Raw genomic sequence first — 24905 nt, forward strand, 5'->3', positions numbered from 1 at the left:
ATAGTAAAGCCTTCAAAATTAAAAATGTCCTAACTATGACACTTGGTTGGGATTTTTCATATCTTTTCATCATATTACTATTCTAAACCTTTAATGGCCTCATTAATTGCCCACAAAGCCAAATTATATCTCCTCTGCTTCATTTTCAGAACCTTCCATAAAAAGTGTTCACCTTCCTAATCCAAGAACATAAACCTTAGAATGCCCAAGCACGTCTTTCTCATATTGATATCTGGTTTTGGTCAGGTGTTTTAACCTGTTTCAACCTCTAAAATTCCACTTGTTAGCACAGCTCCTGTGGAAATTATTACTGCTCTGACGTCAGGGACCAGGTCTCACAGACAATGGTAGTCAACATTGCCATCTACACCCTTACCGCTCGCAACAGTTCAATTCTTAGTGTGGTACAGAACCCATAAAACACTCAGCAAATACTTGTTGAACTACTTTTCCACAGTGATATTTATTTGGGATGCAGACATTAAAAGTTTGAACAGTCTACATTTTTTTTTTCTTTCTGAGAGGGAAATAACTATCTAAGTAGACAATTTGGGGAGTAAATTTACAGCTTGAAAAAGGTGCTGAATTGACTGAAGCCTTCTTGGAGGTTAGCATTAGGGTGACCTTTTTCTTTATTTCATTTTGAACACTGTTATAGCTCAGCAATTCAGAGAGGATTTCCCAGTAACTTATCTAAGCGGTCTTTTAAACATGAAAAAAGAAATCAAGTTCTTCACAGATCAGCTATCCTGAAGCTGTTAAATGCCTGTTCTTCATTATTCTTGTTGTGCCATATAGTATAGCGTATAGTATTTGTTGAATGAATAAATGATATCCTCCTTCCATTGGGTTTTTCCCCCCAAACCCAGATCTCATTAATTCCTGAAAAATATTAGAAAAGTGTAAAATTAAGCTGTAACAACAGTTCCTTACATCTTTAAGTATTTTTATAGTTTTGATTCACATCCTATCATTTTTACATGCCCTCTATAAAAACTTTGTAGCTAAGAGGGAAGAATAATATGCATTTTGCAGAGGAGGTAACTGAGGCTCAGAGGTCCTAAAGGTCATACAGCTGGCAAACAACAGACCCAAGGTGTCAGGCCTCCCGAGGCAGCTGTATCACTTCCCACCCAGTACCCTATCCACTAGGTCATCACATGTTTTGGGAGGCAACCAGGAAGGCAGCCCAGTGTGGTGGTCAAGACCATAGAGTTTTACTGAAGTAGATACAGGTGAAAGTCCAGGTGTGCTGCTTACACAATGTGGCCTTGGATGAGTTACATGATCAATTCAAACCTCAGTTTTCTACCCTGACAAATGGGAATAATCCAATAACCTTTTATGGAGATCGTGAGGCTTGAATGACATGCTGTCTGAGACTCAACAAGAGCTTGGAAATCACTAGCTATTAAGGACAAAGTTGTTGGGGAAATGAAGAGTCACGCAGGTACAGAGAGTGGTTACCACAGGTCTGAAAACTGGACTTCAATCTCCATTTGGATGAAATCAACTAGTTATTGTGTCTATTTAAGGCACTGTAAAGGACTGGACCGCTACTGTGGGAAATGCTCCCTCCTGGAGAACATCAAGAAGAAGTTGCTGGCATTCACCCTCCCCCTTCCATGACTTTATCATTGAATATTATCCCTCGGTGAATATGCAAGGGAACCCACCTGAACAAACTCAGAGTAAAGTCTCCCAAGGAGGGCAATGGCAGGATTAGAATCCTGGGGTGGAGGGGCTGCATCTCCGCTAACCCCATGCCACCTGAAACTCCTAAAGGAATTGCTTGCTAAAGCACTTGTTGCACTCTCCCCACGTGACAGCACTTCCTCCTTTAATGATCAGCTACATGGGCAGCTTTTCCCACCCAGCTTTGTGGTGTTCTCAAGTCCTGGAAGAAACAGATGCCTCCCCCAGCTGCCACACCCCTGCCCACTCCACAGATGGGAGCCTGACCCATCCGGAAGTGACTTTTGACTTTTCATACTCTTCTAGTTCCAATATCAAGCAAGTGAGGCTTCTTATTTTCTACCTACCTCAGCCCTGCCTTTTGTACTTTTCTGAGGCCCTCTACCCTGATGATTGTCTTTGAGAATGTACACTCTTTTCAGGGGATATTCTTCTCTCTATCTGAAGGGATGTGACCTTATCCTGAGACCAGAGTGAAAAACAATAAGCTAAACCTTGTTACAGTAGATTAATACCCACTCTTGAAGGAGAAATTTTATTTAACAAAGACCGTCAGTTAGTTCGTGTGATTACCATTTATCTTCACCAAGATGCTCCATGTCTATCTCTCCACACCAGCCCTTCTGAAATACACACAGGTACCTTCCTAGACACACAGCTAACCAGGTTGTTCACGTGCTGTGGAGGGTTGAACTCTGCCCTCCAAAATGTAATCCAATGGTCTGTGAGGCTATGGTGTGCCTGTCCTACAGGATTGCTGTGGAGATTAGCAATAATATGATATCGTACACAATAAATCTAAAGCATTGTGTAAATTTAAAGTAATGGGATTCTGAATCTTTAGACACTTTCTGATTCTCCCCACCCTTGGAAATAATAGGACCTCGTCACAAGACAAATGTCCAGCTATCCACTGAGGAAGTTGAACTTTGATCCCCCTTGAGCGGTCCACACATCTGTGAATATCCACTCCTTGGTGATGTCCATTTATCTAATACCTTTGATTAATAACCTCATTTCTCCCCAGCCTCCCTTTTACTAGCCTCTTTGATAGATTTAATTAAAGTAATGCACTTTATGGAGATATGAAACCAGACACTTGATGATGTCACTTCCTGATTTGGGTCCTCAGCTTCCCTTTCATAAAGAGGAAAGTAGGGGGGGCACAGGGGGAAGATAGGTCTACTTTGCTTCTGCTCAATTCACCGTGATATGAAACTGAGTAAAGACTTGCTTGGCAAATGTCTGGAATCCTCTAATTCCTATAATTCTCTTAATTTTTTAAAATGTTATACTAGTCTCAAAACCAGGCACATTGTTTTGAGTGCCATAAAACCATCAGTTTGGGGAGCAAACCCATGGCTGGTGAGGTCATTAGTAGAAAACATGAATTCCTAGGTTAACAAAAAGATGACTGACTTTAATGCAGGGATGGGGGAGGCTGGTAGAGGAGTAAGGCACAGGCAATATCTATTTCATAGTGACTTGCTAGACCAACAGCTATTCCTTGAAATAAGGGACGGGCTTGGGGCATGGAAACGTGATGGCTGAAAGGAACTGTAACAAGTGGAACATAAAAAGCACACCACTGTGAAATAACTGGAGTCCTGGGTGTCCCTCTCTGTAGAATATTAGAAAAGAATATTAATTAATTAGTTAATATTAATATTAGAATATTAATATTAGAATATTAATTAATTAATATTAGAATATTAATATTCTATTCTACTTGACTTTCTGGTGAACACGGTGGCTCCTATACGTATTTGCTTTCTGCATGCCGTTCCCCTGACCATGGCAATTTAATTATAGCACAAACCAAGAAATAACCTCGATTGAGTGCTAAAAGCAATAAGTTTTAATTTTATGATATATAAATCCCTGACCATCTTGTTCGGGCATCGATCCCTATATGCTCATTGAAAGCTAGGACCTAATAAATTTCTTCCACTTATCAAAGAATAACATGACTTTTTCAAAGATAAGTAAATTGAAATAACAAAGATAAAGCATAGTCTCCTTTCTTAGGGATGGTAAAAATCATTTTTGAAGAGTCAACTGTAGCTTCTGAAAGAAAATGGCACTGACTTGTATGTGAAAGTTTTCTGTGTGACTTTGGAGGAGCCTCTTGATCTCTCTGTTTCATCTGCAAATGTTTTAATATCTTTGGAATAAGTACTTGAACAAGTACTGGGTAATCACTAGCTAAATAAAAGAGGTTTTGATGAATGCTCTATATTTCCAGCCCAACTGAACCACTCCATGTTTCTATATACATCACATATTTTCCTGACTCTACACTTTTGCTTTTGCCATTTCTTTCACTAGGAAGTCACCCTCCTGTTTTCCTTGTTCTAATTTTACCCATTCTCTAAGGACAAGGTCAACTGTCTTTTGTGTTTTCAGCTTTTCCCAACTTCTTTAACTAAAAGTACTGTTTCTTTTTGCAGACCCTCAAAGTTAGCACTTGTCCTTTACCTCTCTTATAGATGTATAGAGCTTCATATTTTTATGTAAATGGTTTATGCCCTTCCTTCAGAGGGCAGGGACTGTGCATGATGTATGTCAGAGCTTGGAATGTGATCAGCACTTAATAGCTTTATAGGGTAGGTGTGTGATGGTTAGTGTTATGTGTCAGGTTGGCTGGGCCATAGTACCGAATTCTTTTATCAAACACTAATCTAGCTGTTGCTGAGAAAGTATTTTGTAGAAGTGGTTAATATCTATAATCAGTTGACTTTAAGTAAAGATTACCCTCAATAATGTGGATGGGCCTTATAGAATTAGTTGAAAGGTCTTAAGGACAAAAATGAGGTTTTCTAGAAGAAATTCTGCCTCAAGACTGCAGGATCAACTTTTGCTTGAGCTTCCAACCTGCCAGGCTGCCCTACAGATTTAGGACTTGCCTGCTGTACAGATTTTGAATTTGTTAGTCCTCACAATTGCATAAGCCAATTCCTTGAAATAAATCTCTTTATGTACATATACACTATTAGCTCCATTTCTCTAGAGAGCCCTGACTGATATAGATAAAGAGGTTACTTGCAGCACAATATATCCAGTTTATCATTTAAATTAAGTGACTTACAAAAAAATCTCATCTAGATCCGTATAGACCGTTATTCTCCAAGTAACGTTTTCTACTCAACCAGGAAAAAAAATTTAAGTGACTTCCATGAACTGTAAGCTCCAAGGGGACATGAATTTTTGCTTTGTCCAATGCTGTATTCCCAGTGCCTAGAACAGTGCCTGACACATAATAGAAGTTCAAGAAAAACTTGCTGAAAGAATGAAGGAATAAAAAAGACAGCTTTATGGAAAATACCACTTTTGGCTATGTAGTAGGTTTCAACTTGCCCTTACATACTTTGGCTCTTGTGCTGACATATATGGCAGACAAAATCTCAGTCCTGCCATTCGGTGTGTTCCTATAGGCAAGTCACATGCATTCTTTGTATCAATGCATCATCTTTTTTATCTGAATGATTCGGATCTTGATCTGGTAGAATTCTGAACTCCCTCTTACCCTTCTTTAATACCTGTGATTTGCATGCCTGGCTATAGTATCATTAATTTTGCATCTATTTTTGTTATCATACACATTTGAATATTATTTATTATGTGATGATTGCTATTTCTTTCATGGCTCATCATGCTATCATCAATTACTACCTGAGATTTAGAAATGTGCTCTTCTCCAAAGTACCTAAAGAAAACTTCAGCCTACATTTCTGGAACCAGACTTCTTTTATATCTTGGTTGTAAAGAAATAAAAAGGCTCCTTAAGGCTTTTTGCCAAAACCACAATTCCTTGTCTTCAAGCGCTTTATAAACCGGCTATAAAGGCCCATATATACATTCATCCTGCACCTGAGCTTCAGAACATCAAACCTTTGCTTCTAATTTTAGGGTCAGAAAATTATTTTATAACTGTTTTGCAGCCTCTTGTAAATACTTCCTGGGGTACTTTCTTTGGGTACCTTTATTTCCTCTCATCTTGAAGGGAAAATTTCTAGAGTCTGAACATACCTGCTGAGCCCTGGCTGGTCCCTCAGAGCCCAGAGGCCATCTCTCTGTGCCCCAGGGCCAAGCTGCCGAGTGAGTTTCCACAGCAGGCTTTGCTCTATCCCGCCCCCCAGCAGAGAATAAGAGGCTATTAGCCAAGACATGCCAAGGAGCGGTTCTCCATGCACTTACAAATTCTCCTCTCTTGATTTCAGGTTAATTCTTTTAAAGCTAGGAACCTCAACAAAATTCTTAGGACGTCCAACTATGGAGTGTCCAACTGTGCAGGGAAAGACTGGGGAAACATAAACAAACAAAATGTGCTAGAAATTGTACTGAGCACAAGATTGCTTTGCTTGTCTTTTCCTGTCAGAGTCACAGTCTCAGAACGTCACACCTGGATGACACCTTATTCTATTCATTTGCACTTGAGGAAAAGGAGTTTCAGAGAAGAGGAGAGGATTTTCCTCTGATAATGGAACTAACGGCAAAATCCAGATTCACATCTGTCTCCTGACTTCTGGCGCTTTGCTTTTATCTGAATGTATTTATCCATAATGTGTATCTATATGGCTCCACCACCCCCCGCAAAAATTCCGAGGCACAATAAGGTGCGCATAACTCACATTCACAGGGTAGTTTAAATAGACATGATTCATCAGAAATTAAATAGAGAAAGGGGGCTGTGGGGTTTTTTCTGTTCTTTTTTATATTTCTTTCCTTTTTTTCCCTGTTTTCTTTTGTTTTTCCACTAGATGATGTAGAAGCACTGGATAATCATTTAAGAGGTTTGAGGGGTTTTTTGGGGTTTTTTTTTTTTTTTTCTTCTGCTTAGAAACGACTAACAGGGAAATTAGAATGAGAAGACATGGTCCAGGAAGTGTATTTATGGTTGTGTGTGATAATGTTGTCAGAGCTGAAGGAGTGTCAGCATTTTCCTTAAATGCCCTCTCTCCAGGTTTTGCAACTTGGAATTTAAAATGAGCTTTGGACCACAGCTAAACATGCTGGGTCTCGGACAAGGGGAAACAACTCCTTCTGTTCATGTCCTGTGCTGGGCATAGTTGAAGGAAAAAAAAGCCAAGGTTTTCAAATAAACTTGTTACAGTGTAGGGCTTAGAGAATCATTTTCTGACAAGCTTTAGAAAACAAAACAGGCATCATTACCATTCCCTGCTCAATTTTACAGGTCCCCTCAGAGAGCCAGCTTCTATCATTATACAAAGTGTGTAAATAAATGTGTTCAAGGAAATCCCTTTCTTTTCTTTTTTACTGAGAGCTTCTCTGAATGTGAATTTGGGTGTGGAATTTGTGTTTGATGTGTGGGACAGGTGTCTATACCAACAGAATTGATTTGTAGGCAGTGGAATGAAATTGTCTGCTAGATTGGACAGTAGGAAAGCCAGACACAACAAAATCCACGGATATTTTAAGCCGAGAAAAAGAAGGACACAATCCTTTATTTGGGAACTTATGTGAAAACTGATATAAAACACCTTGTGTTCAGAGGGCAGAATATAGTTCTGTTTTGAGGTGGATCCTTACAGGAAACTAGTTCTCAGCTATTGCATTAACTGAAAAAGTATCACAGTCTTAGGTTCTCAGAGCTGAAAGGCACCTCAGGGGTCAAAGCCTATGCTCCTTACCAAGTCGGTAAACTCTTCTGGTGTAACCCTGACAGATGGGTACAGGGCTCTCTGAACACCACCCATGATGGGGAGTTTACTAATTCAGAAGGCAGCATATTCTGTGCAGAGTGGCTCACATGGATAGAAAATGCTTCTGTATCCTGAGCTGGAGCCTGCATTTCTGTAACTGCCACCCATCTCTCCTGGTTCCATCCTCTGTAGCCACCCAGATATAATATAAATTAATTTCCCCTGTGACACGCTTCATTTAATTGCTCACAGCAAGCCAAACCGAACATCTCCAGTCTTCACTGATAAGGTATTGTGCACCCTCCCCCCACCATCAGTACCTGACCCAGCACCCAAGGTACATACAAGACAGGATATGGATTGGCGTAGAGGACCCAGAGCCTGGCCTTTTGGCAAGTTCAAGGGCTAGATGGGGATGGTGCAGTGTCCAGGGGTTGCCAAGAGGGGTCCCACAGTTTCCCCAGAGCAGTGGATGAGGTTAAGTCATTTGTAAAGAAATAGGATTTCTAGGGCAATTATTCCATTTGCTTTTTCTTGCCTGATGTGTGGAGGTCAAGGAGGCTTAAGTTTCCCCAAAAGAAGGACATATTGAATATTTAGACTTAATTTTTTGTAAGTTATTTTGTCATAAAAGTTATTCAACAAAGGGTCTTCGCTCGGATTTTAAAAGACAGAGGAGAAAAGGTTTTGCTTGCCAGGATGGAACTTGAGCTTTGGGAGCCGATTGTGTATGTGAAATGCTAGATAAAGTGTAAAGCTCTCAAAAGCGTAAGAGATGGTTGATGTTTTTCTGGAGGCTCGGTGGTTGCTGATAACAGAGCCAGGGAGGTTTGATGGAAAGAACCTGGGTCGTAAATCAAAGACCTGAGTTTGGGGCCTGAGCCAGCCACATGGTTCATTCATTTACTTTCTCCTTTATCAAACTTGTATTGAACACTTACTGTGTGCCAGACACATTGGTGATCAAGAGAGACACAGTCTCTGCCCACATAGAACGTACACTTTTGTGAGGGAGACAGACAAGTTTTGAGGCAGCTACAACGAAGTGATAGAGTCAAAGGCAATGAGTCTATAAGGAGCCTCCAGGACCTACACGGGTGTGGGGAGGGGGTGGAAGAGGTTCAGGAAAAGCCCTTTGCAGGAGATGATGTCTAAATAGAGAGCTGACAGACAACAATTAGTCAGATGACTCCACAAACATCACCATCTCTCTGAGCCTCAGTTTCTTATCTCTAAAATTGGAATAATAATCACAATCCTGACCAACCTGCTTTATTCAGCAGGAGGTTGTGAGGATAAACAGGTTTATGTGATAAGTGTTTTGAACCGAAAAGTGTTCCATCATTGGAAGGAAGACAATTGTTAATAATTGTTATCAGATATTGTTATCTCCCATTCTAGAGTCCATTTTCTTCTTTCCACAGGTACACATTTGGCTTCCTGGGGCACAGCAGGAGCAGAGAATAGAAGGACAGATCTGGGTGATTTATATGCAGTTTCTGCACAGCTAGACCACCCAGGCCCCGGGGGGCTATTAGGGCACAGGGTTCAAGGAGAGGGTGAAACGAGCCCCCATGAACCATGTGAGTGTCAGAGGGGTGGGGCTTCACTCTGGGGTCACCTTGTTAGAACTGAAGAGACTAAGTCATGACTTATCCACCCTGCTCTGGGGACCTCACTAACAATTCACTGGCCTAATCTCACAAGAGGTAAAATTAGCAACTTGCCCCAGACGGGGTCATGTGCACCTGAACGACTTTGTGAGATACCCAGGAAATTCAGCTCTAGTCCTGATTACTACCTATTAGTGGCAAAAAGCTGTAGCTAAGTAATTCCAAACGTCAGCAATTCCTGATATATCGAAATTTAAACTTTCAAGATCAATGAGTCCATTTTGCCCAAGGGCCACTCTCCTCTTGTTTTTATTACGATTCTGGTCCAATTTCCTAGCATTTTCCACACCCCCTCTGGTGGTCTGGAAACACAAGAAATAGTTACTAAATTTGAAGTTAGTATGAGAAATAGAACAGCACTGCCTCTACCATGTAGGCAAGCCTCCTCTCCTTTTCTGTGTCCCAGTTCTCCTATCTCAGAGTGAAGGCGGTGGATGGAATTTATCCCCCAAGTCCCTTTTGCTGTCAACATTCCACGTGTCTGTGTTGTTTGCCTCTCTTTTTCCTGACTACATTTTCAAATCATAAGAAGCTCGGGCTACCTCCCCTGGTTAGACTTTTATTGAAAATGGAACTGCCCAAGGAGGCCAGATCTTGTAGCCTGGGCTGCTCTCAGAGCAGAGAATCTTTGTTTAGAATTAAATTTTGTTAATCCATCATGTGGGTGTGGAGCTTGCTATTTTTAATGCATGGGCTGCACAGCCCAGTTATTCATGGCTGAGAGTTTGCCACAGAACTTGAGAGCCATATTTAAAAACAAACAGCCCCAGAGAAGCAAGCAGTAGGCTTCTCTCACAAGCTCATACAATTTGGGTGCGGGAAAGTAAGGGGCCAAGTTCTGCCTCAAAGTGGGACAGCAGCTTGGAAAGGCAGTGAGTTTCTTTGGTCTGTTTGATGCCACACAAGCAAGTAAAGGAACGACCTACCTTAGTGCTTATTTAGATGGTACGCTCCATTGACCTTTCCTGAGTCATCTGTCAGAACTCTAGAAACCTGCACTTTTATTACAAGTCCGAGACACTCTTTAGCATCTTCTAATAATTTTCTCTTTCTCTTTCTCTTCACCTTCCTCTCCATTTCCCTTCCTTCTCTTAGGCCATATAACATACACAAGGAAAAATAAAAGGCACACAAATAGAAACATTTCATTCAACTTAAGCAGAAATACCTACATTTATAAGAACTCAAATGATGGTCGGGAAACCATAGATAGCTTGCATTGAGATATTTAATTGTAGCAAAAATCAACTAAATGTTGACTTCCTGGACTTTGAGAGATGGTATTAATTTGTTCATTCATTCATTCATTCAAACACATTAATTAAGGTCATACGATGAGCCAGGAAATGTATTAAATGTGGTGTTTACAGAGGTGAAGAGACAGCACTCCCCCTTGAGGAGTTCACAGTCTACTAAGACTCGGAGGTTAAAAAGTCTCCCAAAAGGGGAGTCTCACTATGAGAACCGTCCTGTGACTGGTCATCGGCCCTGTTACTACATTAATTTGGAAGGATGTTGGATGGAAGCTGGCCATGTAAAGTGGTCCGGACCTTCTGAGAGCTTTCATTCTGCTATACAGCCTAATGAGGGGAGGCTACCCAGTCAGTGATGGGTTTTTCTTACGGCTTAAGTAATTCCAATTTGGTGGATGAACCGGTCTTTGGCAAAACAAGATACTTCAAAAGAGATCTTTTCTTTTGGTTCTGTGGATTGTGAAGGACATCCCAATCTTTTAAAACTAATTATTTTAAATTAGAAGAGTAATACAAACACATGTAAAGAATTGTAGAAAGGGAGTAATACAAAATAACCAGTCACTCATAGGTGATCACTGTTGAAAGTTTCTCTCTTTAACTCTTATTGTAGTTACCATTACAACTTCTACCTATTGATTTATCAACTTTGGGTAACATCTATTGACTCCTCACTATGGGATATGAAGTATTAAGTGCAATTGCAATATCCTTCATGTCCCATCTTCCACAACATTCTCAGTTTTTGTTAGTTATATTTAATTATTACAAAGAATATCTTTGTAATTTTAATACCTCTACTTCTTGATTTACTGAAATTAGACTTCTATTTATTTCCTGCTATGTTTTGTTTTCCTGTTTCCTGTTTTGTTTTATGATTATGATGTTTTCAGTATTTAGTTTGTAATTTGATTTAAAAAATTTTAAAACCAAAAAAAAAAAAAGTCTCCCAAAAGACCAATTCAGGAAATTCCGGTCTGATCCTCTTTCCCTATTTTGCTAATTGGACAAGGGATAGTTATATCATCTTATCAGAGTTGTATAAGAGCATATAAAAGGTATTTAGTTTACTATTTAGGACATTCTCCAAATATATAGACTCACTGAAGGTCAATGATTCATAGAATTCGGATCTGGCTGATGGAAAGTAAACAGAAAATGTAGAAGAACAGAGAGACCATTTGTTGACTCCCTCATTCAAAACATCCAAAACCCAGGGCTGAGGCACAATAAGGCACAATTCCTGCTAACTACTTGTTTTATCTCTATGAATATAAGTATCACAAGGGAGAAGCATTGCCTCATTCACACTTTTGGAAATTAACAAAGAAAAAGTGTCTTGACTTTTTTGCCTGAATTCTTTCAAACTGTATTAGGTTGGAGGTTGTTGCTGGCATGGGTGAACTAGGATCATTCTGATCCATGAAATGACTGTGCCTCAGCCAGCTGTCTCACAGATGCCTACCATTGATCATGAGAGAAGCACTGACAGATGGGAGTGGATGGATTTGTGTTGGAGTTCCGACCACTTGCATAGCTTATCCCACTGCCCAGTTAATGGTAATACCCTCTCAGATGAGAAGTCAGGGCAGCACAGCAGACCTGCAAAAGCCAGAGTTTTAAGTAGCTCCCTCATCAGTGCACCAGCGTTCATGTGGACATGTATCCTCCCTCTTTAATATTGAGTAGGTAAGAAAGCTTGTTTCAAAGAGAAGGAAACCAAAAGCGAAAGAAATTAACTGGTTATGCCAAAGTTCTTCACTCATCACTTGGTTAAATAAACATTGAGTGCCTTCCTGCAGGGACAAATCTGAAGATGAGTAAGATGTAGTTCTTATCCTAGGGAAGCTCATAGTTTGAAACTTGCATTAACAATGATAAAGTAGGGCCAAAATTCATCAGAGGCATATGAAAGTTTCTGAAAGGGTGCAGTGGAGGTTCTAAGGAAGAAAATGTTGCCATCAGCTTGGGAGAGGGTCTTAGGGAAGGCTTTCGAAAAAGGCATGTTATGGAATTGGCTTTGGTATAAAGTTGGGAAGGGAGTAAAGAGGAGAAAAATCCAGGAGGATGTCAATACCCAGATCTGTGTTGTGTAAAAATCACCATGGCAACAATGTGGATAGGTTGGAAAGAGGAAAGAGTTAAGTTTATAACAACAACAATAGTAGCAGCTAACATTTAATTAAATGTTTATTATGTCAGGTATTGCACTTAGTGCTTGACCCACTTTATTTCATGTAATCCTTGAAACAACATATGAGACAGGAATTATCATCTCCATTTTATAGGGAAAGGCACCACAGAGCCTGGACGAACAAAAGAGAACCATGAGACTTGAGAACCCAGGTAAGAAAAAGCTTTTATCTCATATCAGGGACTGTGGGATACAGATGAGTTGGATTTTGGAGAATTAGGGAGGAAGATAACCTTTTTTTCTAAGAACAAATAGGCCTCCTTAGTGTCTGAGTCAAAAACCTCATAAACACTGAAAACAGCTCTGAGATCCTATTCTGTCTAAAGGACCATGACTTAGTAGAATCTGCCTTGTCAAGTGAGTATGACTCCAGCTCAGGAACCATGTCCTTTGGCTTATCCCTGTCCCCTGAGATTCTGGCACTCCGCCTGGCAAACAGTGGGTGCTCAAATTGTATTTGCTGTATGAGAGAATTTTCACCTGTCATTCAACATTCATTGGAACCTGGGGCAATTCATTGTTCTTCCCCCTCCCCCACACCTACCCTTGAGTTTTCCTATTTTTATATTGGAGGGGGCTGAACCGCATTAAGTCATTGTATGTTAAGTTTAATAGGCTGTTATCCATGAAAAATTAATTACCTCGGGCAAAGGTTGGGATACTTTATTGGCTAATGGGCGTGTCTCTACGGGACGGGGTGGGTACTGTCTCTTTCTTTTTTTGATATGCTTAATCATATCATATTTGGCAATCTGTGCAGAAACGGCAGAAGATTGGTTTATATTCCTTAAGGCAGGTTCCTTCACCACCTAAAGGCTTTGGAGTTCTAGAGATGGAAACGCTCCCATAGGGATGCCCTCGCCCAGGACACCGCCCTTAAAATCAGACAGAGGAAGGCTCCCTTCATGAACGCGCTTGGCAAGCCCTGCCCCCAAAAGGGGTGGAGGTAGAGAAAGAATACGTCTACACCTCTCTCGTCTGCCCGAGTACAGATTGGCAAGTGGCATAGGCGCGCAGACCTCTGTCATTTATTTATTTTTCTTTCCTCTGGGTGCGCTGTCCCTTTAAATGGGGGACGCTGGTGCTGGCTCCGTAACACCGGAGCCGGCAGCTTGTTGATTTCAGAGCTGGTGAATTTCACATTGTTTCCACTTCACTTTCCTCGCCCGGGGGAGGCTCGGGTTGGCTCTACAACCGCTACCGCAGTTGCCAGCTAGGTCCAGGGGAGGGCAGAGACCTGCAGCATCTGGGCCGGCGTGGGGCCGCAGGGAAGGGTGTCGGGGCCACACACGCACTCTCGCTGCAGTCCAGATCCTTCTGAAGCCCGGACGCCCGGAGCGCACCGAGCCGGAACCGCCCGCCTAGACGCCCGCCCGCCAGCCCGCCCACGGGCCGGGGTCACAGCCAGGGAGCCGGCGAGGGGAGGAGGCCCAGGGGGGCTGGGTGGGGGGGCGGGGGTGGGTGCTGCCGCCGCCGCGGAGCTGCTACTCGGCGCGTTTTGTATGAAGATGGCGGCTCCCACCGCCAGCAAGGCAGCCTCCCTGGGCTGTAACAACAAGCCTGCGTTCCCGGAGCTGGATTTCAGGTCGGGAGCTCGGGTGGAGGAATTGAACAAACTCATCCAAGAATTCACGAAGCACGACCAGCGGGAATATGACGACCAGAGAGCACTGGAGATTCACACAGCCAAGGATTTCATCTTTTCCATGCTGGGTAAGGAGGAAAAAGAGGGAGGGATGTGTGTGTGTGTGTGTATGTGTGTGTGTGAGATGGGAAGCGGGGTGAAGAACCCATTCCCCCTTCTCGCGCGCTCTTTCCTTCTTGATTTTCTTCCCGGAGCCGGGTGCCTGGGGTATAACCCATCTCTGTTCCGCCTCTTCCCTTCTTTCTCCGCGGCAACCTGAGCTGCCTTCCTTCCCCTCCCTACTATACTTTGTGCCGGGTCCCTTTTCCACCCGAGTTCGCTGGCTCTTTTGTTAATTTCTCACCGACGGGGGGCTGGAGCGCAGGTGAAGTGTTCGTGGTGAAACGTCTCACTGTTTGGGGGAAGCCCCTGGAAGCCGCGCGGTCCAGGTGAGAACCGGCTGCGCCTTTCAATTAAGGGATTTGTCTCCAGAGACACGGACCTGCTCCTTCCCAACGCCGAGTCTCGGGTCATCGCCAGAGCTCGGGGCGCGGAGACAGCCTGGGGCTCTGGCTCGGCGCCCGAGCGACAAGTTGCTCTCTAGTCTCGCTTGCGGCGCGGCGCTGTCAAGCCGGGCCCCCGGTGGCCAAACTTGTTGGGTGTTCCCTGGTAACCCGCTCAAGTAGGCTGGGCGCAGGGAGTTCCTGCAACTTTGATTTGCAAATAGATTTCCCATTGAAGCGGTCGGAAGCATTTCCGGTGCTTCTCCGGGCTTCTCGCTGAGCTCATAATTCCTAATTCCCAGCTCGAAGACGACCACGCTCAGAGCTCTGACCCCGAGGAGCGCCAGCCCCTTCCTCTTTGTGTGCTGTCTATGCACCGGCCGAGAGAGGTGTCCTGGGCTTCGAAACCCTGCGACGTCCGGGTTTAGAATAATGCCGCCCCTCCCACCCCCCAGCCTGGCACCTACAGGTCCTTAACAGATTGTTGAATGCTGTGTAAAGGAAAACAATTGAGTCAGGCCGGGGAGACCGAACCCCTCCCCAGGTGTCCTGTCGTTCGGATTAGTGCTGTGAGTGTCCGCTGCTGGGAGCCTCCCGCGTAGCTTGCGCTCCACCGGTGCAACTCTAGCTGCATGCAGTACGTGGCCTGGCGGTGAACACTCCGCAGAACTGAGACTCCAGTGTAACGCTGCCCTACCGCGTGTCTCTGTGCGCTCGACAAATACATTCTTAGGCAATTTTCCAGGTAGTGGGAAATTTAATTGAAAAAGGTCTTGGACCACAGAGGAAGACTGAGCTTTTGCCTTCCTCCTGCCGTCTACTTGGATTTCAGCCGGCTGTCTACTGTCCTTGCTGGTTCTATCATCGGGTATTACCTCTCGGTTGGCTTCCTCCCCACAGCCCAGGTTGGGGGTAATACAAATTGAACGTGTGCCGGCGGTGGGTAGTAACGCTTTGGGAAGTTGGATGAAGCATGTTAAAACTTGGGGCTGGATTTTACTTTTTGCTCCACACTCCCCAAGTGTATCCTAGGTTGTGTATGGGGTTGAAAAGCTCTCCGTTGAGAGATTCGACCATTCAGCTAATATTCAGATGAAGTGTGTGTGTGTGTGTGTGTGTGTGTGTTTAAATAACTCCCTAACCTTGCGGTGGGAAGCTTACAAAGCTTTCACATCTGAAAACCAGCACAGTGATTGTCAGAAGGATGGGGCTACACAGAGAAGGCTCAGGGCAGTTATTTAAGTTGCTTAATCATGGCCTTTCTCTTTGACGTATATAATGGAAGTCTGCCATTGTGTTGTTATAGCACCGGCCTCAATTCCGATGTCTCCTGCCCTAGGTCGTTCACTAGGAAAAGGTGCTGGGTCACCATCAGTCGGGATAGTCATGGAACAGAAAATGGGAGGCTGTGGGGAGGGGTAAGTTTAAGTGCCCAGCTCATGAGGAAATCCTGTGCTAACCCCACGGCTGATACACTGATTTCGCAAAGCCTTTACGAAGGGTGAATTATTGCAGGGTGCTTAATTTATTTTGTGTTTAATATCATGAGTGGCATGGTGTTGACAGGTAAACGAAATTCCCTTTTATTCCTTTTTACCCAGTTGATCTTGCAAGAGAAGTCTTTCTTGCCCCCTGGGAATTTGATGTTTCCACCTGCGGGAGAGAAAAGTCAGGAGCATGTCGTTTAAGCCTCTTGCCCCTCTGGACACTGGAAGGCAGATGGCGAAATGAGCTTGCCTGTCTGTGTGTGGTGCTGCATTCATTTGTGAGTTGCCTGCTTTCCTTTAATGAGGTGCTGGCGGCTCTAGACAAGTGAAGGTTTGGCGACAGCAAGGGTCCCTGTGTGGATTTACTTTTCCTAAAGCGGATTTTCGCTTGGCTTGAAAAAACAAAATCTCTTTTTGTGCACTTTGTTTCACTTGCCGCAGTCCACAGTCTTTCATGAATATGCGAATGATGTGTCTTAATGACCCTCAGCTTGTTAAGGTGTTCACAGGGGTGGCGCCAGGCCCTTATTTCTGGGAGTTTTTGGGGGGTGGGTGTGAGTCCTCTTGGCTTTGCTCTGCTTCTGTATGAGCGGCACCTGAGGATTGTCAGCAGCCTAAAAACATTATCCCCTCACACAGAACGAAATGGCAGAGGAGTTTGGTGCAAACCTCTTTAAGGGAGCTGTGGATAACGCTACCTCTGTTTTTAGGCAGCTGGCAGGGGCAACCACTTCTGTATGAGATTGTTAGCCTGGACTAAACGCCCCGCCCACCGGCTTCCCAGGTCCTTTTTGTTTTATCGAGATTGGAGGCAACTTTACGCAGAAGGGCAAAGTTGTGGTAGGCTATTGTCATAAACAATGACCTGTCGGCACCGGGAAACTCCACTGTCCTATCAAAGCAGGGGTCTGCATAGGCTGTGTAGTTGATCTGAGCCTGCTACCGGTCACCCAGCTGTCCATGGTCTGTCCTGACCTCCTCTGCTTGTCCGGAGATTCTGATTCCTTCAGAGGCAGGTATTTGCGGGAGTCATCTAGACTCACTGTTTATTTCTCTGCACCTTGGTCTTTTAGGAGAATGATTGCTGTTATTATCTAGTTAATATGTGAGAGCCCAGATTGTGGGAGAGACTGGCAGTGCATAATAAACACCATTTATCAAAATTCAGGGAAATTGCCAGAGTTCATTAATATTTTAATAATAATTGGTATTTGCATAATGTCTCTGCCAGCTCTTTTGTTATCTTCATTCCCTGGTGAGGTCAAATGAAGACTGGTTGTGTCCCCATTGAACAGATGCAGAACAGGGGTTATGAAGAAGCTAGAAGAGCCAGGAAGAAATAAGAAGTCGCTTCCCCTTCAGTCCAAATGGTTGGTACCATGGTGTGGTCATTATAGAGTAGTTATCACTTACTGACTGCCTTCTCCGTGCCAGGAACTTCACACAACCTTAGGAGTGGTATTGCTTTCCCATTACCCAGATGAGGATATTGAATTTTACTAGGGTTAAGAATCATCCAGGGTCCCATGGCTAATAAATGGAAGAGATGTTGCTAAAACTCTCTTGGCCCGATTCTAAGTCTTTTGCTATCAAGAATTGATGTATTAAGTCCAGAGGAGGGGCTTTGTTTAAAAAAAAAATATTGTCTCTTCTTTCAGAAATTTGTTTCTGATTTCAGCTGTATTAGGGTAATCCAGTCAGCATTTGACATGAGTTCTGGAGCAGTCTGAGTTGGAGTATTTTATTCCATAGATCATTTGTTTGAATTTCAGGTTAAGAAACTGATGGTCATTAGAATAAAATGTTAAAATCTATAGTTCCTGTCTCAGTCTGCCTCTTGCTGGCTAGGTGGTCTTAGTTTTTTCATCCAGTAAACACAGATAATAGTATTTTCATCTATTAAACATGGAATAATAGTAATGCACTGTTTCAGAATTATGTGTGTGAATATGAAGTTACTTTGTAAACTGAAAAGGAATGTATACATGATTTTATTATTTATTTAAAGAAATGGGCATTGTTAGAAAATCTAGTGAACTTACACTGGAATTTATTTCTGCAGCTTCCTATCAGAAAGACTATAGAGTATAATTAGAGGTGACCTAGGAGAATATAGGCTCTGGCTGGAGAGGGCATGATTAATTCCAACCCACATTGCCATTTGTTAAGTTCATACTGTATGCTGGCCCTTGTGCTAGCTACTTCGCATAAATATATTCATGTAATTTTCTTCCAGAAACTTTGTAAGGATAAATACCATCATGCCTGTTTTAGAGGTGAAGTAGGTGGTATTAATCCCCCTTTAAAGATGAAACACTGAGGCTCAAAGAGGTCAAGTACTTATGCCAAGATCATATGGAGTTTGAGTTTGAACCCAAGTATTCCTGACTCGAAAGCTCATGTTCCTTCCACTGTATGGGCAATCAGTTTCTATCGCTCTTGGGCCAGACAACCAAAAAGTCCCCACCCCGTGAGGAATGCTATACTTAGTACCCTGCTTAGCCTGCAGGAGCAGAGATGGTCTCTTTTGGCCTGTCTTTCTTACTTTCATGCGTTCAACAAATATTTACTGAATGTTGTACTGTTTGCCAAGCAGTATGCAGGGTCCTAAGGATAAAATAATGAGCAAAAACTTTAATTCATATGGGCCTGTGGAGACCCCCTCCCTCTTCTGCTTTGCCCATCAACTTTAAGAGAATAGTTAGCTGACTCTTGTCTCCTTTCAGGCCCATGGTTGTGGTGTTTCTGAGTGCTGTCGGAACTACCGTATTTTTAGGTACTTTCTAGATCTACAGAGTAGGCCATTTTGAAGCCCTGTCTTTCGAGTGTTTGAATGTCACTTTTCCTTAATGAATCTATCCAGCAATCTTTACTGAGGGAATTTATTGTGAATCTTTGCTTTGTGGGTCTCCAAGTCTTGGTACGTTCTTTACTGTTCTAGTCACTAATGTGCTGTGGTATCTGTATAATGGATGTCATCTCTGAAGTCTGTTCCAGCTCTGAAAACATTATGCATCTGGGGCAGGGAAGTCCCTCTGAACATTTTTTTTTGCTTCTGGTTTGAGTTGGTTTCAATTCTCCCTCCAGAGTTCTGGGCGTTTGCTGCCCTTCATGACAAAAGAGCCCTGGAACCATTGATGATCCCTGGTCTTCCTATGATGCCTTGTTGGGCCACCCATTGGATAATGCATTGCTTGTGATTAGACTGGGTCCCTTTTGTATTCACAGAAATAGTAGAGTCTCTCATGTCAAACTAGGAACTTGTCCTTGATCGTTAGCTCTTTAGATTCTCCTGGAGCTTTTTAACAATTTGGAATCTCTGGTCCCGTTTCAGACCTATTGAATCCGAATCCCTAGAGATCCCCAAACTGGCTGCTGAGCACTCTGACATTCTGTCCCGTGTTAGGCCTGATGTTGTTCACTCCCTGTCCAGTAGAGCTGCTTGTGCGTACAATGAGCTGATCCCAGTTGACTTTTGAGACTAGAACCGGGCTGCTGTGTCTAACGAGCAGATGTGTCTGCTGGCTTCTGGTAAAGCTGGAGTCCTTCCCCCTGGGACGGAGACAGGGAGGCATAGTGATTGAGATGATTATTAGAATGTTTCCTCTGTGTCAGAGGTTGTAATAGGGTTTCACATCATTGGATCATTTCCCAAGGACACCATAACCCTTTGAAGTAAAGAAGTATGGAGAACTCTAGGATTAGAAAAATTCAGGAATTTGTCCAAGTTTACTAGCGAGTAAGTGGTATAGCTGGGACTTAACCAAGGTCAGGCTGATGCAAAACCCTTGCTTTCAACAGTGATACTATTCTGCCTTCTAGAGGGGCAGGAGAACTGGGTTCTAGCCCCAACTCCTCCAGTTAACTTGCCCTGTGATTTTGGGCAAGTCACTTAACAGACTCTGAGTCTCAGAGTCTGAATATGTAAGTTGGGGCAAATAATTATACCTACCTCCTGTGTTCAGATGCATTCAGTTCTGAAGATGAAGGTACAAAAGAAGGACATTTCTGAGTTCTAGTAAAGCTCTGTTTTGTGCTGTGTGGAATGTGTGTTACCCTAAGTCACCTAACCTTTTTTGGGCTTCTTTTTTGCCCACTTTCCAATTGTAGAAAATGCAAAGAAGAAAGTAAAATCACCTCCAAATTCTAATTACTGTTAATATTTGATGTACATTTTTTCTGGACGTCTATGTTTATAAAACACGCTTATACCCACTCATACTTACATGCATACAGTTTTACATACATAATCCTATTGGATATGTGGGGTTTTTTTTTAGTAAATTTATCAATGTGCTGTCATCTACTACACTTTTGGAAAGGAGCTATAACCTGTGTTAAGATGTTTTCTTGCTTCTTTCATTCATCTTTTATTTCAAAAAAAGATACTGTTCTGGAACTTAGAGCACATTCTGTGGTTTAATGATTGGGGAATGAAAAACCTTCTTGTTGGTGACTTCTGAGGGTTTGGCCTGCCTTTCAATGCCATCTCCTATTTGTGTCTTTGCATGTTCTACATGGTCTCATAACATTACCCGAATTTCTCACTTTCTTCTTTTGCTTGGGCTGTTTTGTCTATCAGGATTTCTTAACCTGGGTCCATGGAAACAAAAACTTGGAATCTGTGAACTTGATTGGGGAAAAATTACCTCTTTATTTTTATTGATCGCTAACTGCAATATTGCATTTCCTTTCATTATAAAAGTAGGTAACAAACTATAGTAGTATTAACAGTACCTATGTTTTTTGCTTTTGTTGCCAATAGAAATCACAGATATTTTCACTTCACATTACAGATATTACAGACGTCTCAAAAAGCCATTCACTGCTGCTTTGAAATTATAGTAAATGTTAGACTTGCTGCTAGATTTTATTGACCTCATTAATAAAGAATCACATATGGTACTCTATCACAAATTTGTTTTTTAACTGCATTTTGTGTTTTAATACCAATTTTCTTTGAAGTCCTGTGTAATTTTATCATTCATTTAAATATACTTGTTTTTTTTGCAGAGGTCGCCAGGCTTTTCCAGCCTGTCAAGACATCTGTGTCACAGAAACAGTTAAAGAGTCTCAGCATTCTGACATCTTATCTCTGCTTTGTTTTCTTCTCCCAGCTCAAATGCGGCTTGACTCATGAAGCTTTCCTATATCTCTCCAAGGAGAAAAGAAGTTTCCCTTTCCTCTGTGTTCTCCTAACACCTGGTCCCCTTTCATAGCCCTTACCACATCTTTCCCCACGCTGTAGGCTAAATAATCCCTGCTCACTTACCTTTGCAGTGCCCAGTGGGCTTACGTAAACAGTAGGTGCCAACAGAGTGTTACGTGACTTGATGCATTTTTTTTTTTTTTTAAGGTGCTGTGCAGAGAGGTGGTTTTTATTTATTTATTTATTTTTTTAATGCTATTCTTGTCTGCTTACATTCTTTTTTTTTTTTTTATGTATGTATGTATATATGGCTGTGTTGGGTCTTCGTTTCTGTGCAAGGGCTTTCTCTAGTTGTGGCAAGCGGGGGCCACTCTTCATCGTGGTGCGCGGTCCTCTCACTATCGCGGCCTCTCTTGTTGCGGAGCACAGGCTCCAGACGCGCAGGCTCAGTAGCTGTGGCTCACGGGCCGAGTTGCTCCTCGGCATGTGGGATCTTCCCAGACCAGGGCTCGAACCCGCGTCCCCTGCATTGGCAGGCAGATTCTCAAACCACTGCGCCACCAGGGAAGCCCCACTTGATGCATTTTAAAAGAGCCTTTCCGTACACAGCTTCTTATTTCAGGCTCTATTTAAGGCATGAGCGCTTTCTGACATTGTCTCTTTATGGTTGCTCCCCTCATTAAGCCATATTCCGTCATCTTCTCTGGAGTCAAGAAAATCTTGATCTGATCTCCTCATGTGGTAGGGGAGTTTTTTCCTAGATTCCAATAATAACATCCTTAAGACTTATCATAGGGCAGTTTAAGAAATGTCCCAATTAATTGCTGTAGCTTGTTGACCAAGAGCGGCAAACCATGACTTGTGGGAAATACCCCTTTCTTGTAGACCCTGACTTTTCTTCCCTGGGCATCCGGGGTACTTGGGCGAACCTCCTGCACTCCCACACTTGGGGCTTTAAAGGATGCATAGAAAGCGTAAGTCATCTTTCTCATGAAGGTGTTCCTTACGCTTATCAGTCAACCTCCAGGTGTTTGGATGCCTATTCTGGAATCCTAATTGCAGCAATTATTTATGATTATAAGCTAACTTGCCATCAATACTTTATCTTTGAGCAGTGCTTTATAGATTACAATACATATTAGCATCTGATATGGTGTGGTATTATTCTTTGGACCAGCCTTTGAGAAAGGAACTAGTAACCCCCATTTACAGATGGGAATACTGAGACTCCGGGAGGTGATATGACTTAGTTGGAGGTTATAGAGTAGGTTGTAGAACAGGACTCAACCCAGGTCTCCGGTGTCTTCTGCTCCAGCACATAGCCTGCAAAGAACTTGTGGCTTTTCTACCCAGATATCTTTCATGGTTGCTGGGGTGAGTCTATGTTCCCAGACCAGGCAAGGGTAGCAGCTTTCATACCTCTCTGGCTTTTCTACTCTCCACTGGGCCAAGGGTACACAGTGGGTAAGGCTGGCTGAGGGCGGCATGGCTCAGTACATACCCTGTAGGCATGCATTCTCCATGTCTGTTTGTTAGCCTCGCATATCTGAGGGCCTGTGACAGCATTCACAATGGACTTGGGTGACTACTTGCCAGCTGAGTGATCTCTTTAAGGGCAGTTCATAATTATGCCATTATGTGAGGCCCTGTCTCCAGGAAACAGCTATCTGTTTTTCGTCCACTTAAGTGCCTTTTCATGAATTCCCTCTGCACGAGATAAAGAGATAGATTACTAGGGACAGTGCTGCTATGAATAAAGCTGGCACGGGGAGCTGTTGTTCAGTTTGTTTATTTTTTATATTTTTTTCCCTCAACACGGGAAGACATGATTAATACTTGTGAGTTAAGTCAGTAGTGGGAGTTGGTGTAAGGCTTGTTGAGGTTTTTGTTTCTTCTAATGAGTATTTGAATATCTACAGTGTGCATAGGATTAAGCATTCATTCATTAATTCATAAAATACATTCAACGTATGCTGGAGTGCCTACCATGAACTAGTGTAATTACTATGAAGTTACTGTATTGTAAGAGCACAGAGTGGTGAATTAGAGAAGCAAGGTCACTACCTCCATAGGACTTACGTTCTCTGGGGAATTCAACAAGATTTAAGCACATGAGTAAATAGGGATGTGTGCTTAAAAAAAAAAAAAAAGCACAGACCCTTATGATGGAAGGTCACTGGGTAGGATGGAGTGAAGAGTGATAGAGAAGGCCTCTCTGAAGCAGAGACATTTGAACTGGAAAGATAAGAAGGACCTGGCCACCTGAAGACTGACGGAAGTGTATTCAAGTAGGTAGAACAGCATGTGCAAAGGCCCTAGGGTAGGTCCATTTGAAAGCAGCTTTCAAGGCTGCTTAAATTATAGCAAGTCTGATTTGGTCTCTACAAGGAGGAATGGTCTATGTTTGGATTAGGCCCACGGTGGAGGGAATGGGCTGCCTGCCTTGGAATATAGTGAGTTTCCTGCAGGTGGAGGTTTTCCAAGTGGGGCCACCCTTTGGCTAGGCTCTTGTTGATAGCATTCAGGGACTGGAGGAGAGGGGGACAGTGTAGAAAGGCTGGGTTACAGGTCCTCAAAAGGCCCTTTGTAGCCATGTGATTCTCTGATTTCACCTGTGATAGCCCTAAGCTAACAACAGTGAATTCTGTATTAGATGGTTTATGTGTCAAACTGCAGTTTTCATGGGAAAATGATAAACCTGTATTTTTTCATCTGGACTTCCACAGTCTACAAAATACTTTCATAGGCATAATCTAGTTTTGACTTCTCACAACAACCATATAGAGTAGGTATTATTATTGGCTCTATTTTAACATAGGAAGAAACCCATGGTCAAGAGAAATAACTCACTCAAGGTCACTGAATGGTTGAGGTGGAATCAAATTGAAATCCTTTGAAGTTCACCCCAAATTCTTTGTACTAGGCTGATTCTAGAAACCTCCCTTATCCCACGCCACCTCAGGGTATGGAAGAAGGAGGATTTCTGGTCCAGAGAGAGGCGCTGAGGATCGGTAGGAAGAACCAAGCCAATAGACTGCAGGTCTGCACGTGCCCGTTGTCGGTATGCCAACTTGGAAGCACTTTTCTAGGCTGCTTCAGGATCACCCTTTTAGCAGCTGCAGCTGTTCCTAATAGCAGCTGCTTGTACGGATGGTGCTGTGATTAATAAAGAAATCTCAACTGTCTGTTCTCAACTGTGCCCTTGGTGTGCGCAGCCTGCTTTAACACAGGCTGTGTTTCTGATCTGGAACAACAGAATCCTGCTGGCATATGGTGCCCCAGGGACTCATAGCCCAGTTGTGAGAAGGGGCGGTCCCTCTAGATCCGAACCAGGGAGCCAAAGGCCCACCAGGGACTGGGTAGTAAGGAAAGTGCGTGCGGTGTGCCGCGTGGTAAATGCCAGCTGGTTCTTGGTGTCAGAGTCAGGGATGCTGGGCAGTAGGGGACTGCACTGGTGAAGGAGATCACCTCTCACCTCCCTTGTAGGTCAAACTGTGGCTGCCAGTTTATCACCTCTGATTTGGAATCTGAGGCCCCAGAGAGGGGCCATAGTTCATCCACTACTGTACAGCTAGTTTGGGGCAGAATCATGGTTAGAACCCAGGTTTCCCATCTACCTGCTGTGTGTGTTTGTGCGTATTGGTGTTACTTCTGGCATGCCATT

At 43.1% G+C, this 24905-nt stretch overlaps 1 protein-coding gene across 2 annotated transcripts in view; it reads left to right on the forward strand.

The window, feature by feature from the left end:
* Nucleotides 1-13526: 13526 nt before the first annotated feature.
* MB21D2 (Mab-21 domain containing 2) overlaps nt 13527-24905 on the forward strand; it is a 113205-nt gene continuing 101826 nt past the window's right edge. Inside the window, exon 1 of one of the 2 annotated variants that reach the window (XM_082393030.1) lies at nt 13527-14191. In XM_082393030.1, the coding sequence (XP_082249156.1) occupies nt 13981-14191 (211 nt within the window). In that variant the 5' untranslated portion in view covers nt 13527-13980. The remainder of the gene's footprint in view (nt 14192-24905) is intronic. The other variant, XM_082393031.1, reaches the window with a different exon arrangement.

This window comes from Balaenoptera borealis, assembly GCF_965194805.1.
Source record: "Balaenoptera borealis genome assembly, chromosome: 5".
NCBI lineage: Eukaryota > Metazoa > Chordata > Mammalia > Artiodactyla > Balaenopteridae > Balaenoptera > Balaenoptera borealis.